Source organism: Stegastes partitus, unplaced genomic scaffold (genome assembly GCF_000690725.1).
Source record: "Stegastes partitus isolate 25-593 unplaced genomic scaffold, Stegastes_partitus-1.0.2 Scaffold41, whole genome shotgun sequence".
NCBI classification, from domain to species: Eukaryota; Metazoa; Chordata; class Actinopteri; family Pomacentridae; genus Stegastes; species Stegastes partitus.
The window spans coordinates 774,681-791,890 of NW_007577772.1; the positions used below are offsets into that span (position 1 = coordinate 774,681).

The 17,210-nt window shown below is 39.4% G+C and overlaps 1 protein-coding gene across 1 annotated transcript in view; it reads left to right on the forward strand.

The window, feature by feature from the left end:
- Nucleotides 1-16,780, forward strand: part of adamts7 (a disintegrin-like and metallopeptidase (reprolysin type) with thrombospondin type 1 motif, 7) — a 115,009-nt gene extending 98,229 nt beyond the window's left edge. The window contains exon 24 of the mRNA XM_008304630.1: nucleotides 16,158-16,780. Coding sequence (XP_008302852.1) covers nucleotides 16,158-16,303 — 146 coding nt within the window. The 3' untranslated portion in view covers nucleotides 16,304-16,780. The remainder of the gene's footprint in view (nucleotides 1-16,157) is intronic.
- Nucleotides 16,781-17,210: the final 430 nt, after the last annotated feature.

A 17,210-nucleotide genomic window follows, 5' to 3' on the forward strand; every position in this document is an offset into this window, starting at 1 on the left:
CATTTAGATGGACATTCATGCATGCTTACAAAAATCTCTATAAATAAAATTAAACTGGAACCAATTAAAAAATACATGCTGATGTTTTTTTAACTCCTTTTTTGGGCTAGCAAACCCACTGAAACTTTAACCTGTTAAAACTGAATTTGATTTTAACATTTTATTTCTTTTCCAACCAACAATGTGTTTTTTTGTTGTCCTCAAACAAAAGTGACCCCTAGAGTGTCAACAAATGAATAATAAAAAAATTATAAACAACTAAAAAAAAAAGGCCTTTTCCCTGAAAAACCGAAAGTGGAAAGTGACTTTTTGGTTGGTCTTTGTCAAAAGGAAAAGCAAGAAAACAAACAAGCCAGTTATAGCCTCCCCTTTAAGAAACATTAAATGTTTTGCTTTCAGAAGACAGATGGAATAGATAGAGGTCACGGGGACCTTTGAACCTCCAGTCTACCTTCAAAGGGACGGCAATAGTGCAGACAATGTTATTGTGGGAGAAAACATGAAAAAGCATTTCATCTTATAGGGAATAAATGGAGTCTTGAAAGGTGAATGCACTTTACAACACTTTTCTTACCTTCAAGGCTGCATGTTGTGGTGACTCCTGAATAGTTCAATGGCTCACAGTCTTCACTCCTTTTTTTTTTTTCTTTCTTACCTCTAATTGTTCAATTTCAAGAGCCATTCAAACATAAATCTCCCTTCACCGTTAGTAAGACCTTTCAATTAATTGCACTTGAGCAGACACATTTATGGGCCTGGTTTGTTGTTGGAAATCAATAGTTTTTTGTGTTCTGTGGTCCATCTTAGAGCATTACTTGTTATTTGTGAGAGAATCTAGAGAATTAGTACAATGGTAAGTGCGGCACTTTATTGTCTAATTCTATGATTTAAATAGAAAGTTTGGAAGCCAAGATCACAATGGATAAATTTGCACCTTTACATTAATATCACCGCTTACTTTGGAGTTTGATTGCAAAGTGAAAGGCCTCACTGTAGCCTGACTTATGACTGATTCTTTTGAATAAATCAGCACTGTATCGTAACAATTATTAGTTAATAAAAATGCTTCTCAAACACAGTTACAAAGCAAGAAAATGCAGATGAAACAGTTAAGCACAAAAGTATTAAGAGAACAGATAACGGCAGCAGCGCTTTTGACCACATGAAGCACTTCTCTGCACTCAACAGCAGCACTGATATCACTGAAAATCTAGCAGCTCTTCCTTAAAGATGCCACATCACAAGACCAGTGGAAAGGCTGACTGCTGCAGCCTCAAAGGCATTCTTTGTTAACCAGGCACGCAGAAGACGAGATGGAACTTTTTTTTTTTTTTTTTTTTCAAACTTGGACAAGAAGAAGACATTTGCGATCAAAGCAACTATTCACAACAGGAAAATTATAGGGTACGCGTCTCCTTTTTGATGGAAACACATCATTCATGCCTTGGCATTTCCACTTCTGATTTAGGCCTTGTTGTACTGCATCACAAAACTTTTTACTTACAGTAGATGGAAGTTTGGCTTTGATTTGTGCGTGCCTTTGAAGACTCTAGAGGTGTGTTTTTGGTTTCAGAGATACTTGAAGGCACAGGTGATCTGCAGAAAAGCATGTTGTAGCTGTTTTTTTTAAAGCATAAATGCTCCACACAGCTCACTATTCAACGTATACCATTGAGTTAAAACATAATGACAAGTCCCAGGTGGCACAAATAACACTGATTACACATTTCTGGTACCACGTTGGACCCCCTTTTGCCTTCAGAACTGCTTTCAGTCTTTGTGGCATACATTTAACAAGGTCCTGGAAACATTCTTCAGAGACTTTGGTCCATATTAACATGATAACATCACACAGATGCTGCAGATTTGTCGGCTGCACATCCATGAAGCCAATCTGTCGTTCTACCATATGAAAGGTGCAGCATTGAGTTAATATCTGGTGACTGTGGAGGCCATTGGAGTACAGTGACCTAATTGTCATGTTCAAGAAACCATTTTGAGATGATTTGAGCATGTGACATGGCCTGCTGGAAATAGAGGAGTGGTCATAAAGAGACGGGCATGGTCAGACACAATACTCAGGTCGGCTGTGGTGTTTAAACCAGTTGGTTTTAAGGGCCCCAAAGTCTGCCAAGAAAATATCCTTCATCCCATTACACCACAGCTAGCCTGAACCGTTGATATGAAGGATCCATGCTTTCATGTTGTTTGCTCCAAATTCTGTCTCTACCATCAGCAGAGACTCTTCAGACCAAGGAACTTTTTCCAGTCTTCTGTTGTCCAGTGTTGTTGAGCCTGTGCAAATTATAGCCTCAGTTTCCTGGTTTTATTTAACAGGAGCAGCACCCGGTGTGGTGTTCTGCTGCTGTAGCCCATCTGCTTTAAGGTTTGACGTGTTGTGCATTGAAGGATGGTTCAAATGATTCTCTGTAAACCCCAGAGATAGCTGTGTGTGAAAATCCCCGTAGATCAGCAGTTTCTGCAACCATGCCACATTTAAAGTCAACTAAATCCACCTTCTTCCCCGTTCTGGTGCTCGGTTTAGACTCCAGCAGGTCATCTTGCCTATTGTAGTGAGTTGCTGCCATGCGATTAGATATTTGTGTTAACGAGCAGTTGAACAGGTGTACCTAATAAAGTGGCCAGTGCGTGTACAAAATGATAAATGAGTTGGTTCTCTACTGTGGCCTGAAGGGGCAACCTGCAAAAAAAAAAAAAAAAAAAGAAAAAAAAAAAAACTGTTTTCTGCCACTCACACCTTCAGGACCCAACAGCAAATTAAACCGGTGGTAATAATGTTCTGGTTTATCAGTGAAAAACCTTTTTTGCAGATTAATAAACAGCTTATTTAACTACGTCTCCCTCATGAAATAAGGCAAGTGGCAACAATCTACAAAAAAAAAAAAAAATACAGAATCCCAGCCTCTTCTTTATTCATGTGCCTTCTGTAATTGGACAAACATCATTTGCTCTTTTTCATTCAGTTTTCTGATGTAGGCCGCAGCAGTTCATTTGCATTTCTGTTTTATACATCAGATAAGGGATCACAATGTTCCTCGGAGGGCAGCCTCCTGCCGTCTGAATGCCAGCCTCGCTGACATTTTGAAGGCATGGAGGTATACAAGTGTTATCGTTAATATTTGAGGCATGTGATAAGGTGGCAGCCAACTGCTGGCCTCATGTGTGACCCTTCATCGCAGTTAATAATTGGTTTATGTATTTTTCATTCAACAAGGTAATCAGATGCTTGGAAATGTTTTTTCTTTTTTTTTTACCCCATTATCAAGCACCGTCTGGCAAGCTAGCACTCACACCACAAACTGTAGGACGTGTGCTCAGCTTTACGTGCAGTTTTCGCAAAACTAACAATTTGTGTATGTGAGATAAATTCAAACATGTTCAAACAAGTCCCATTCATTAAGAAGACAGAAATACTGAATCTAAAAGGCTAAGCTTGTCATGGGTCTTAGTTTTGGCATGTAGTGTATGTGGCTCAGTGTGCTTGAATATAAGGTTCATTCCTTCATGTATTCTGAGATTTTAAAGACCCCCTCCAGGAAAATTCCAGGTTATTACCTTGTTATCTTGTCTGTATGGTATTTTTTATTTGAAGAAAAACACATCATGAGCAAAAGAAGCAGTCGGCACCATGGCTCAGCATTTCCACCTTCAAACTGTGCAGATGACAGTCAAAAAACCAGATTACAATTTCCCATGTTTCATTCATAGCAAATCTGAGGAGCCGATCCTGTCTGCTTGCAGGGTTTGGCTTTTTTGTATCATTATTCTTCTTCAGATTTGGTTCAAACCACAGACTGTATAAAAGATGGACGTAGCAACCGGCCCTGAAAAATGAAGCCAACCCGGAAGTGTCAAAAACCTGCAATATCACTACGTCCGCTAGTCCTGGCTCCAAAAAGCCCTGGCTCCCATAGAAATGAATTGGAAAAGAAGTGATCACAGATCATGAAATACCGCATTCCTCCAGCTCAGGATTTTTTTAAAATTAGTTTTCATGGTCAAGTCCAGAGATCAGGTGGCCAATCTGAAAATAAATCAATACTGAATTTTTAAAAAATCATCAACATTTTGCGGGGCAAGGGACGTGGCTGGCTTGATTGACAGTCGGCAGCGACCATACAGATGAAGCGAGCAGACGGCGGTAAATGTGGGCGGGCAGAGAGGGCCTGCCTCTCAATCCGTCTGACCAATCGCTGCTCCTATGGCTCCGCACCCCTCCAACGATTTTTGCATCACTGGCTCCAAAAATCCAAGATGTCAACCAGGAAGTAGCAAAACCCTGGCTTCATTTTCTCAGTGCAGAAACCAACGGGTGACGTCACGGTAGCTACGTCCATCTTTTATACAGTCTATGGTTCAAACAAGAATGGTCCCGTTACTCCAATACGACAACTTGCCATTGAGCAGAGTTGTAGGTGAGCTGGTGTGCTCGTGCTGCAGTTAGGCGGTGTGTGATTCTAGCTGATCAAACTGTGTAGTTACATCTCAGCCGTTTTCAGGCCGGAAAGATTTGTTTATATGCAAGAATAATTACAAAAGTTTAACTTGAGGACACAGATTATTTTTTTAGGGGCTAAATCAATGACTTTCGAGGGACTCGTTGTGGTTTTGGTTCCTGTTTTTGTTTCATAAAACTCCTCCAGTGTGTTTCTAGTGTTTTTCTTGTACCAGTGTTTCTCTGTTTTCATATGTCCAATGTCCCCTTTCAGTTAATTTATTTTGGTTACTTCATGTGTCTCCAGTGTCGCTGCTTCCTCCCGTCGTATGTTTTCCCTCCTTTTTGATTGCTGTCTCGTCAGGGTCTCATCACCCAATCAGCCCCTATCTGTCTTTTGTCAGTTCATTTCTTCACCTCCTCTGTGATTTGCTGCATGTTCTTTGCACTCTCCTTTAGTTTTCAGATCCCCCTCCCCCCCAAGTTTGTTCTTTTGCTATATTTTGTTGAACTTGTTATTTGGGCTCTCCTGTGATACCTGGATGTCCAGCCGCTTCTGTTTGTTTCTCTGCCAGCCTTTTCTTCACCACCCGCAAGTTTTTTATTGAAGTTATTGATTATTTCACCTGCTTCTCTGTCACATGTGTCTGCAATTAGGTTTTCTTTTTGAAGCAAACATAAAGTTTGAGTCAGACTGTCCTGTGAAATTCAAATCACAAAGTCGAATCTCAATGAAATGAGAATAAAACAAACGAATGACACTGTGCAAAGCAGTAGTATGTAAATCTGCATGCTTTTCTGTCTTGTAAAATTTCACTGATAAATACCGTCGCATCCAGATTGAATTATGTATGAGCTCCTGTGCTTACAAAAGGTAGCGGCTGTACTAACAGAATAGTTCATGTAGTTGTATGAATAAGTTTGGTCATCAAAGCTGTTGAATCTGATTTACTGTAAAGTGAAGATCTAATTATACTGAACACATCAAAGTCGCCAGTTATTTGAGAAGAGCTGCACGATCGCATGTGACTCGAAAGAGGCTTGTGTGCACATTTCGGTCGTAGCAACTTCTCACTTTGTCGGAATCGGCAGCCGATTGTAGTAAAGATAATTTCACTGTTATTAATTCAGTTCGTTTTTGGCTGCATGAAATGTTAGTGAGCTTATCACAATTGGACAGTAATTGAATTATAATATGTTATTGTCACAGTAAAGTTTATACTAATTAGAACTCTGCTCTGTGCTCATTACTCATTGATATTCATTGTGACTCTTGTATTTATGTTTAACAGTAAATGTTGCACCTCTTGTGTATTTTTCCTGCTTTTGATAAGTGTTTCCACTTCAGTCTGCTGCAGATACGAGTTGAATTAATTTGTACTCTTCTCTCTTTAAGAGGCTCAGAAATAGTGGTCAGTAATCAGCTGGGACAGGCTGCTAACAGGGACTACGGTGGTTTTTTGTCTACCAGATGTTACACACAGGCAATTGAAAATTAGTATGCTTTAAAATGACCATGACAATCTGCTAGCTTGATCATTTCAGGCATTCCTAGGCAGCGATAACACCTGATTATCCTTAATGGTCAGTTTTACATATGATTTCAGTTAGCATGTAAGTGATGGAAATCAGATTGCTTTGTTATTTTACAGCATATGATGGACTTTATGGGGTGGTAGTTTAGAAAAGAGACGAGACTATAGATTTTTAAAAAATAAAATAAAAAAAAAAGATTCATTTGCTACCTGTAAAACAGTAACTAAGTTAAAGTAAAACATCTTTCTGCAGCGTGAATACTGGACTTCTACAAACAAATCCCTTGCAAATCTCACAAATTGTTTATTAAGTCTGTCAGTACCTGGCAAATCTGCCTGTATTTTTACAGTATTTTGGAGTTTTCTGTTTTCTTTCTGTTTTCTTTCTGCAACAAATTGAAGAAAATACACGTGTAGGACATCAGAGCAGACAGCTATGACAGAGGAGGAAACAAATTCACTAAAAATCAGAGATGGCCGAGACAGGATGAAACAAAACAGGACATAAAACAATCAGGAAAAAGGAGAGAGAAAGTGGGCCAGTGTGGTTTTTGTCTGGAATGAGGCCTCAGAGGGAGACTTTGTGTGTGTCCAGCAGATTCTTAATACTGAACAGATAAAACAGTCACAGCTGCAGCAAACACACGACAAATGACTTAACACACACTGAACAAAGTGGAAAAGAGAGAAAGTGAGAAGATAGGAAAAGAAAAATAATAACAAAAGTAATCACAATAATAGTGAGTTATAAAGAAATTCCAAGTGACATGAGGAAAAGTCAGCATCCTGGGAATAAAAAACAAAGTGATGTGAGAGTAGCAGCAACAACTGCCGCCATGACTGAAAATTGAAAAGAATATTTAAATACGCACTCAAGCAGCAAGTCCACAAATATTAGTAATGAGAATAAATTGTTTTTGAGGGAAAAAGACTGAGTAATCATTTTATGTCAACTGGCAAACAAACAACAACACAAAAAGCTATGAAGCATCTCTGTAAAGAATGTAAAGTTTCTGTGTGCAAAAAGGAAGAAATACAATCCAAAACAGAAAGCAGCTGACCTACAGTTTAATGCCATAAGCATGCGTCAGCCTTGTTTGTGTAATTACTGCTGTGCAACACAAAAGTTCCACTCTGCAGGTTTGATATATAAAATTAAGCCATTCTGTGATTTTATAGTGAATAATGATCAAAATATAAAGAAACCATGCAAGAAGCAGACACGAGTTTTAGAAACTGTCAGATTTAGAAAACTTATATTTAAAAGTTGATGTTTAATTGAAATGATTTAGCAAAAGCAAATACACATGACAGTAAAGAATTACAATGAAACACATGTCTTATTTATTTTGCTGCATCGCGTCCCACCTGTTCTCAGGAAAGCATCACGTACAAAAGACTCACCGGTCTGACCTTGCACTGTGTTGTTTCCTCTGATGTGTAGCAGCACTCCTGTCTGATCACCTCGAACATCACAGCTTACGAGTAAATACTAATTTGGAGACACTCTGATGCTCTGTTGGACGAGCTGTGACGGAGCAAATGTTCACTTCATCTGTTGGAATATTATGTGTAATCTAAACCAATCTACATACGCTACTGCAGATTTAAAGGTTTTTTTCATATGGCGAGGAAGGACCTTATCAGACCCGACTTATGCAACATGTCGTATGACATTTAACAAAATCTGGTTGTGTCAACGCAACACTGAGATGTATTGATGGGACTCAATACACCAGTTTAATCAATGACCAACACTCGAAACTTATCTTTACGTTGTGTTCATGCTTTTGTGAGAAACTTTACGGTCAAAGCTGCTTTCTTTCTTTTAATCCTCGTGTGAAACATGGTCTAGAAGCTGCAAGGACATTGAGTTCATTTCAATGTGTGAAGCTAAACGTGTGGAACCATGTGTGCAGCTGGCTGAGGTAAACACATTATTCCCTTCATGAACGCGACACCGTATTACCATAACTGCAGGTTATTAATAGTCCACTTAGAGGCCACGACTGGATTTCTTATCAATAGAACGTTAAAATGTAGTTGGTGCAAGGTCATTCTTCACATGGACCAGCACATGCTTTTAAAGCAGGAACACAATCAACCATGAAAGAAACCGTATTAAATACAGTTAAAAGTCAAAAATTGAAAGTCAGTCCCATGCCAGATTGGGATTTAGAGTGAAATTCTGTTTGACCAATTGGTGGAAGTGACAACAGATTATAAGACATTGTGTTGTAGATGTTAATGATGTGTAATAAGTTTTTCCTCTATTTTTACTAAAAATGCCAAACGTACTCATACCTTGTTTCAGTCACCACCACATCAGTCAAACAGTTCTCACGATCTTTCTGCTGGGATTTTGTTCCACTCCTGTTTTGCATAATCTCCTTTTTGATTGGAAAGTTTCTTTGCCATCCCTCTGGTCTTCAGGTCCTCCACAGATTCTTGATGGGATTCAGGTCTGGACTCTTTTAACTATTTCTTGACCACTATGGTTGTCAATTAAGTTTTTCTTTTCCTCTTTTTTTTTTTTTTTTTAAATGATGCCATTTACTTTGACAAGGTCCATCAACTGAAAAAAAAAAAAAACCCAAACTATAATAATCCCACCACCGTGCTTGACTTTGTGGATGGTGCTCTTGGAGTTGGACACTTCTCCTTTCCTTCTGCAAATGAAAGCCACATAAGTGTGTTTAGATAACTTCATTCTCTTTCATCCAGCCACAGAATCGCAGACCTTCTTGAGCTTTTGTGAATCCGTCTCACAGACCAGCCTTGTTCAGCGTCTGCTGAGCCGTCTGCTTGAGATGACAGTACCAGGGTTGTTCAGAATCATCAGGACGTCCTTGGTGCTGATACTCATTGATTCTCATTTGGCTCTAACATTCTTGCTAGTGCAAGGCTAGTGCTGGGTTCTTGACTTTTTCATAGTGAGCAACTGGTTGTACTTTTTGACGATGCTTTTCATTGCAGCCAGTACATACAAAGGCTGTAAAAGTACCTCTGGAGCAACCAGACATCCTCACTAAGCTCTGTGGCCATAACTTGTACTTGAGTGCTGCATCAGCTGATGTACGTTTGTCATTTATTAGACCGCTTTAGGACATGGCAGAAATTACCAGGACCAGTGAAAATGGTTTAGAAACTGCTTTCTTTTTTTTTTGTTGAAGGAATATGAATAACTTTGGGACTTCAAGGTGTCTCAGTGGTTAGCACCGTCGCGTCCTGGTTAGGACGCCTGGGATCTTTCTGTGTGGAGTTTACATGTTCTCCCCGTGCAGCATGGGTTCTCTCTGGGTTCTCCAGCTTCCTCCCACACAGTCCAAAAACATGTTGAGGTTAATTGGTGATTCTAAATTGTCCGTAGGTGTGAATGTGAGTGTGCTTGGTGCTTGTGCTCTGATAGACTGGTGACCTGTCCAGGGTGTCCCCTGTCTTCACCCTGAGTCAGCTGGGATAGACTCCAGCCCCCCATGACCCTAGTGAGGATTAAGCTGTGTATAGATGATGGATGGATGAACATCTCTGACCTAATGTCTGTTATTGTTCATGTCATTTCCAACCACAGCGAACCCAATTTATCAAACATAAATTCAGTACAAATCTAAATGTGGAATGCGTAGGAATGACTTGGGGCTTAATTGACTTTCAGCATTAGTCATATTTTCTCCATTCAGACGAGTTATTTCATCTCCAGTGTGTCTCTCTACATCCTCAACTGCAGCAGCAACACCGAACCGAGCGCTGACTTCCAACAAAATGTTCTAGTGGACCTGCAGCATCAGTACAGCTCCACAGCAGGTAAAAGAGTTAAAAGGATATTTTATTGAGTAAAGTCATAGATGTGGGATGGAAGGAGAGTTTTAAACAGTTGCACTTGCATTTGCTACCTTTGTAAAGTTAGTCTCATGGAAGCCATCTACATTCAGGGTACAGAACAAGCTTCAAGGATTTTGTGCATCAGTGAGATAGTCTAATCTGTACATGCTGAATTGTGCATACTAGGACATATAAGATTGTCTTTATGTGACTGTGACACTGAGTTAAAGTAGTGGAGCTGTAATGGAAATTGTTCTCATTCTTTTACCTTCAGAGATGTAATGAGTTTTTTCTTTAGTTATAAAAAGAAAATTTTTAGGTCATTGAATGTAAAAAAGCTGATATAAGGGATTTTCTGGTAAAGTCAGTGGAGAAAATACCAAATATCAAGTGGACACACGACCCACAACCATTCTGAAGGTCGTTTTTTTATTATAAAGTTATGTCCTGTGTAGTGAATTCGGTTCATTTCAATTCCATCAATCAATGGCCCTTCATTCTGGGCTTAATTTATTCTGTTTAATTTGTGATTATGTAAAAAACCTCGCTTAACCTTTGGGGGAAAAAAATCTAAAGTAACATCTGCTGCCGACACAGGATAACAAAGGTTCATCTCGAGTCGGGTCATCCAGGGTTGAATTCTCAGATAGCGAAAGAAAAGCATGCTGCTGCTGAAGGCCCTGGTCCCGCTGGCCTCTCGTCACCGGCTGCCACAGACGAGGATGTATAGAAGATGAGTAATACTAAAGACATTGTGCGCTTTGAGTTGCAGCTGTGACCTTTGTTCCCAACTCAGTGTCACAGAGTCTGTACCATCGGAGTGACATTGGAAATTCTGAATGCTGAAGTATTGAGAAGCGCTTCCTAGAACAGCAGGAGGACAGTATGCAGAGGGCTGGTTCAGCAGTACGACCAGTGTTTGGGACACAGACTGACAAAAGGGAGATTCAAAGAGTTTCCACTGTGCAGGAGCAAAAAGGAACCCGGGAGTTGGTGGTCAAGCGACCCTGATTTAATGCATCGGATTCTTACTGAAACATGTTTGGTGATCAGTGAATCCCTTCTTTGAAAAAACTCACATTTGTTGGAAACTGTAAAATCTGGGGCTTTTTTTTGGAGGCAAAAATAACTGTAAGCTGTTGCAACAATTGACAATGGGAGCAGCAACTTGGTTTAGGCAGCTAGAAATAGAACTTTATACGGATGCCTTAAGAGAGGCCGGTTTTAAACTTTAAGTTAAATTATTGTTCCTTGGTTTTTAAAATATATTTACTCTACAATCTGGCATTATTGCAGCGTTTGAATAAATGCGATTGCTTTAGGCATTTTGGTGGTAAATACATTTTTAAGTTTTAAGCAGAGTTAATAGGTCTTAGTTTTATATCAGAAATATTGAAGAAAATCTTTCTTTACAGTATATTTCTGTAGTTTCCAGCAGTGTTCCCCTTTTTAAAGAACACAGTGTTATGATTTACAGGTAGCTAGAGTTACAGTTAATGTTGATTACAGTGGCAACACAATAAATACAGTTTATTATGTTGAAGTATTACCTCATATATTATTGTAGATTACTGTAATAAGTTATTGACCTTAACCTAAATTAAATCAGATTATTATAAATGAACTATTGAAGTAAACAACATTGGTAACTTGTTGCAGTGAAGGAGTTCTTCCTGATGTTTGAGTGCAAAAAGCGAAACGTTGAATTATAATGTAATGACTAGCTGACACCTAATGTGACCTTTAATTAGCCTGGTTTTATTATCTGAATTATTTGCCACATTGCAACATACTTGACATTCATTCCATTTATTGTAAAGCAACAATAACTGGAGTGAAGTCCAACCTGATCATATGAATGATGGGCTCTAGTTTACTTCGTCGTCTTAGAAGAACAAACAAGTGCACCTCTAGTTGGATCTGATTAAACTGTAGAGACTTGTGTAGAAAAGTGTTTTAAAAAATCATTTTTATTGCTGCACTGTCTCACAAGGATCCAGTTCTTTATAGGCGATCATGTGTAAAAGACTTGATGAGTTGTCTAGAAGAAAATGAACAAACGTACTCGCTGATTTGACACATTTAGAAAGATTCCAACCATTTTCTTTAAACACTTCAGAGACATTTAGAGTAAACTTTCCTAAATGTCTGTGCTTTTAATCTGACAGTTAAATCTTGGAAACAGTCAAACCCTCAATATACTTCGTCCATTTAGCTCGTTTACTGCACAGAGCATGTAAGCATGACAAAGCACCAGCCTAAATATATCCGTACATATCTTTGCATACTTCAGCCAGTGAAGCCTTTTTCTTAGGTTGGTTCCTTCTCTGCACCGCCGGCTGCAGGTTTTCTCATTTTATCCATGTTTCAGAGCTGTCAGAGTGTTGTATACCCATATATTTACTGCCTGAGTGCTAAATACATTCAGTTTTGATGGAAGCTGCTCCCTCCCTCGTATTACTGATTTCACCAGCTGCTGCAGCTGAAATTACCTGTTGAGCTCTAGACTTTTAACCACAGGAATCAGGAAAAAACACCAGGACTGTTGCACTGGGAACACTCCCAAACTTCCCCATTGCCACTCAGAGCTCACTTTAATGTAAATCATTTTTTAAAAAAGTGAAATATTCTTAAATTAAAATGTATGAAAATACTGATTATTTGGAAGATACTCTTTTATTTGTCCAACACTTTCTTCCAAATATGATATTGTTCAACGTGCTGTGAATAATCCTTGTCCTCAGAGGATGAACCGTCATTATTTGATTTTTAGCCTTTACCTCCAGCACCACCCTTAAATTGTGAGTTTGTACAAAACGACCAGATGTCTGAAAAATATGTTTACAGTTGAGGACTTTTTAAAACTCTGTCAATTTAAGTGTTTCCTTTTTAGTATCTCCTATAAAACAGATGCTTCAACATCAGCCATCTGCTATCTGTGACACTTACACCCCTCCTGGACTCCCGATTTACATACAAAAGCATTTAAATAAACTCATCTGATAAGATAATGTCACACTGCATATTCAGACTGTAAAAACACTTGAGAAGTATGGATTGATCTCGATTTGGAGAGTTTGCGGCGCTCTGAGGAAGTGTTTCTCCTGAAATGAGCAGCTGTCGCCGGCCTACGCACATAAACACACAACATCCCAGTTTGCAGGACGTTTATTGCTGACCTGTCGCACTTAAATCACCTGTTGAAGCCATTAGCTGTTACTTAACCCAAACTGAGAACCCAACAGGAAGGCGTGGGTTTTTGTTTTTTCTACCTCCACTTGTAGGAAACAGGAGGACAGGTGGTGAAACAAACTTGGCCCCCTGCCCCCTAAGGTGTGCTCCCACATGAGAAGACAATGAAGTGAACACAGCAGCACTACTGGGCTCCGAAACACCGAAGGCCTGATGAAGTGTAATGATTCAAATAACAGCCTGTGCACATATCGCTGTCTGGCCTGGTTTTTCAATTTCACGCTTCCGTTAAGTGCTGAGATTTGAAAAGTGCACGCAGCAGACAAATGTTTTCTGATTGACGGATACATTACCGAGTGTAAATGGCATTTTTGTAGTCGCCTTCTTACAGTGAGTTTCGATGAGTTCTATCATTTCCATGTCCGTTCACTTTGTGCGAAAGCGGTAGAAAATCCATCAGCTACTTTTCAAAACGCATTACACTGCACCGCTTGCACTTTCTTGGTAATTGGTTCAAGACATTCTGAGGCAAAGGGTTGGAAAGAAAAAGGCGGAGGTTAATTTTTGCAGGAGAAGAGGATGTGTTGTTGTCCTTATCGATCATCTGCCTCCGAGGCGAAAACCTGAACTTCATACTTGATTTGTGCCTAATAGGGAACTGCTGGAGACGAGCGTTAGACTTTGTGCGAATTGCAATTTACAAGATAGTTTCACGTTTTTTAGTCTATCTGGAAACAGTACTTGTGAAGTTGAGAACAAAAGTTTACACATAAGACGGTGTGTATCACGGCAGCCAGTGACTCCTACAAGTCTGAATGTTGCATAATGGAATTACTGAAACACATCTTTGTCTCAAAAAGCAATCATGCATTTTGGTTCTCTAATTGATTTACTGTAAGTCTTCTTTTGGGGTCAAAAATATGCATACAGCAAAGATAATATTTGGTTAAATGTTCTTTGGCCATTTTCACCTCAGCTAAGCACTTTGGGCAAAACAACCACAAGCCTCTGGTTGTATCTTTGACCCTCCTCTTGACAGAATTGGTGCAATTCAACTAAATTAGTTGGCTGTTCTGACACAGCCTACGGAGTCTTGATGGTTTTAAATCAGAACTTTGGGGAGGCCAGTCTAAACTCTAGCCTGATGTATCCATTCCTTCACGACTTTTGGTGTGTGTTTGGGTTCATTGTCTTGTAACACCCAACTGCATCCAAGGCTCAACCTTCTGGCTGATGATATTTCTGGTCATTGTGGCCAAATATCTCAGTTTTTGTTTCATTTAACACAGAACTTTCTTCCAGAAGGCCTTTTTTTGTGTCCGTGTGATTAGCAGCAAACTGTAGTTGAGCCTTAAGGTGCTGCTTGTGGAGGAAGACCTTCCTTCATGCATGGCAGCCTCACAGCTCATTGGGATGTAAAACACACTCGACTGTGGACGCTGACACCTGAGTTCCAGCAGCTTCTAATTCATTGCAGATCTGCTTTTTTGGTGACTCATGGTTGACTCTTGACCATCCTGACCAGTTGTCTCTTAGCAGCAGGTGATAGTTTGTGTTTTCTTCCTGTCCTGCTCCATTGATTAATTGATTAGATGTAAATTATTAACTTATAAACTATTCTGATAATTGATGAATTAATTTGATTTGTTTTCAAAGACTAAAATCCTTTATTCCAGCTTTCTGGTTTCTTTCCTCCTCTGTGACAGAATACTGAATATCTTTGAGTTGTGGACAAAACAAGACATTTCAGGACATCATCTTGGGCTTTGAGAAACAGTGATGAACATATTTACCATTTTCTGACATTTTATGAACCAAAAAACATTTTTTATAATTAAGAAACTAATCAACGCATAAATCGACCATGAAAGTAATCATTAGTCACAGCCCTGCAGACTGTGCGTGTTATTAATCTTGCGTCTACGTTATTCTTTTTGAGACGTCAGATGATGCAGTGAGTTCTTGATGAATTGTGGCACGAAGGCGTAAATGAAAGTACGAGTTTCACATTGTAATACTGTAAGATTGAATTAACTAAACCTTTTCACATCTCTTGCATGACGTTAAAGTCACATGTCACACAGCCCATAATCATACTTGACTCGAAGCCTCGTATTAACTTTGACTAAACTTTAAAATTAAGTTTGCACAAAGTTTTTTTTGCCTTGAGTCAATACAGAGGAAACATGCTAGTGACCAAAAATGGTTTGATTTTCCATACTGCTTCATTACATGATTTATTAAGAGCTCACCCCTAAGTCACTGTAATTGATCATGAATATTCTGATTAGTGAATCGTTTGGAACAAAGTCCTGTCTTTGATGGTATCTTCATCAACTTAAAGCACTCTGATTCACATAAATGTACCGGAGTGAATGTTGTGCTTCTTGCTGTGCTTCTATTTCTTTTAATATAATGGCCTGCATTTGTTTTATCCACATAATTTAAACCTCCATATGTGGCCCGCTTTGTCACCAAGGGGGGAAAGTAAATGTTAATGCTCATGAATGAATTTCCACTCAGCGAGACCACTTACAGAAATAGACAAAGAAGTACAGAAGTTGCATCAAATAAACCCAGAATACAGTTTTTTTCCAGGATCCAGTGTTGTATCTTATACCAGGAAAAGCATTTACAAAATCAGAGGTGGTGAGATTTGCTGAGTTTATCACCACATTTCTTCCTTAAAGAGCTCTTGTGCACGTTTTCTCATCATCACATCTCTTCTGAATTTTTAATCAAGGTCAAAGTATATTTTACAGCCATTAACTGCAAATTAAAAAATCCAATCTGATGAACCATTTCTAATTTTTAATCAGAGTTTTGCCTGATTTTATCTCTCTTTTTTTTCCCCCCTTCTTGAGCTGCGTTGCCGTTTCAGGCTGTCTGGTTGTGGTTATATCATATCTGCTTGTTGTTGAGTTGTCTGTAATTGCAAAAGAATGCACAAAACAAACCAGAATAAAAACCAGAAGGGTATTTGGCAGCCACGAGCTCGAAATGAATCCTCACCAGAACGTTGTGCGTTGAACCTGCCAGTGTTGCGCTGTGAGAGCGTGTCTTGTGCTGACAGCCTTTTCTCTGCCTGTGATTCATCCTGTAATAAATCAAACCTTGTGTATGTAACCTCTCCATCTCTGTTGCCTTCACAGGAGCAGTCTGCCTTCGCGATCGACTCACGTTTCGTTTCTGTCAGACCCTCCGCTGGCTCGGTCGCTGCCACCTGCCCAACGTGCAGTCGCAGTGCTGCAGAACCTGCAGCCAGCGTTCCCGCTCCGGCAGCACGTCTCGCCACTGAGGTGCCGCTTAAATGACCACTCGCATCAACAGGAACACTGATTGTACCACTGAGCGATGAAGCATAAATCATCATTTAAAGCCAACGATCTGAGCCCTCTCCTGATTTCCTTCAATCATAAATCAGTCAAGACTCTGCATGTTTGTGCCGATGGAGAAAATGTGCAGAAATGATTTGGGAATGTAACAAACAAAAGCAAAACAGTGAGAATGTAAATATTTGTTTGCACTTTTTACACTACACAATTTTGACTAGTTTTATGCCTCAAGATGTCTTTGTAGAAGCTATTCGGGCGTTACCTAAGATGGAAAGGCGTCCCATCCATGTAGCCAGCTTAATGATGTACTATTACACTTGTAGACAAACCACTCATTAACCGTTATGGTTGGTACAATGCTTTGTTTTTTTTTATTGACAGCAAAAACTGTACAGGTTAAACCAGAATAATGAAGCAAAAAAAAATATGTGGTGCACAAATGATTCATGTGATTTGTAAATAACTGACCGTTTGCTAAGACCCTCAAAACATAATTCCTGATTATTTTCATCTGCTGTGTTTCTCAGTAATGTGCCTGGTGCAGCTCTAGGGGTCATGCTAACTTCTAACTCTTCACCTGCTTTGTAGAGATTCAAGAAAACAAGCAGTCATGCAAAACGGTGTAGATTGAGGCAAGGCTCCTTGCAGCTTTCCTAAAAATGATTTTACATAAATGATTTTCAAGTTTGACCAAATTGAACACAGACGTCACCCTCTAATGGTCATTTTGCTAACTGCGTAAGGCATCTTTGTCCAGATCAACTTGACCTAATCATGGGCACATTTATTTGCGTGTGTGGCGGAATTTCTAGAAACTCAACCGCTAAATGCAACATCGGACTACACGATAGACGAATGTGAGGAAGCTGT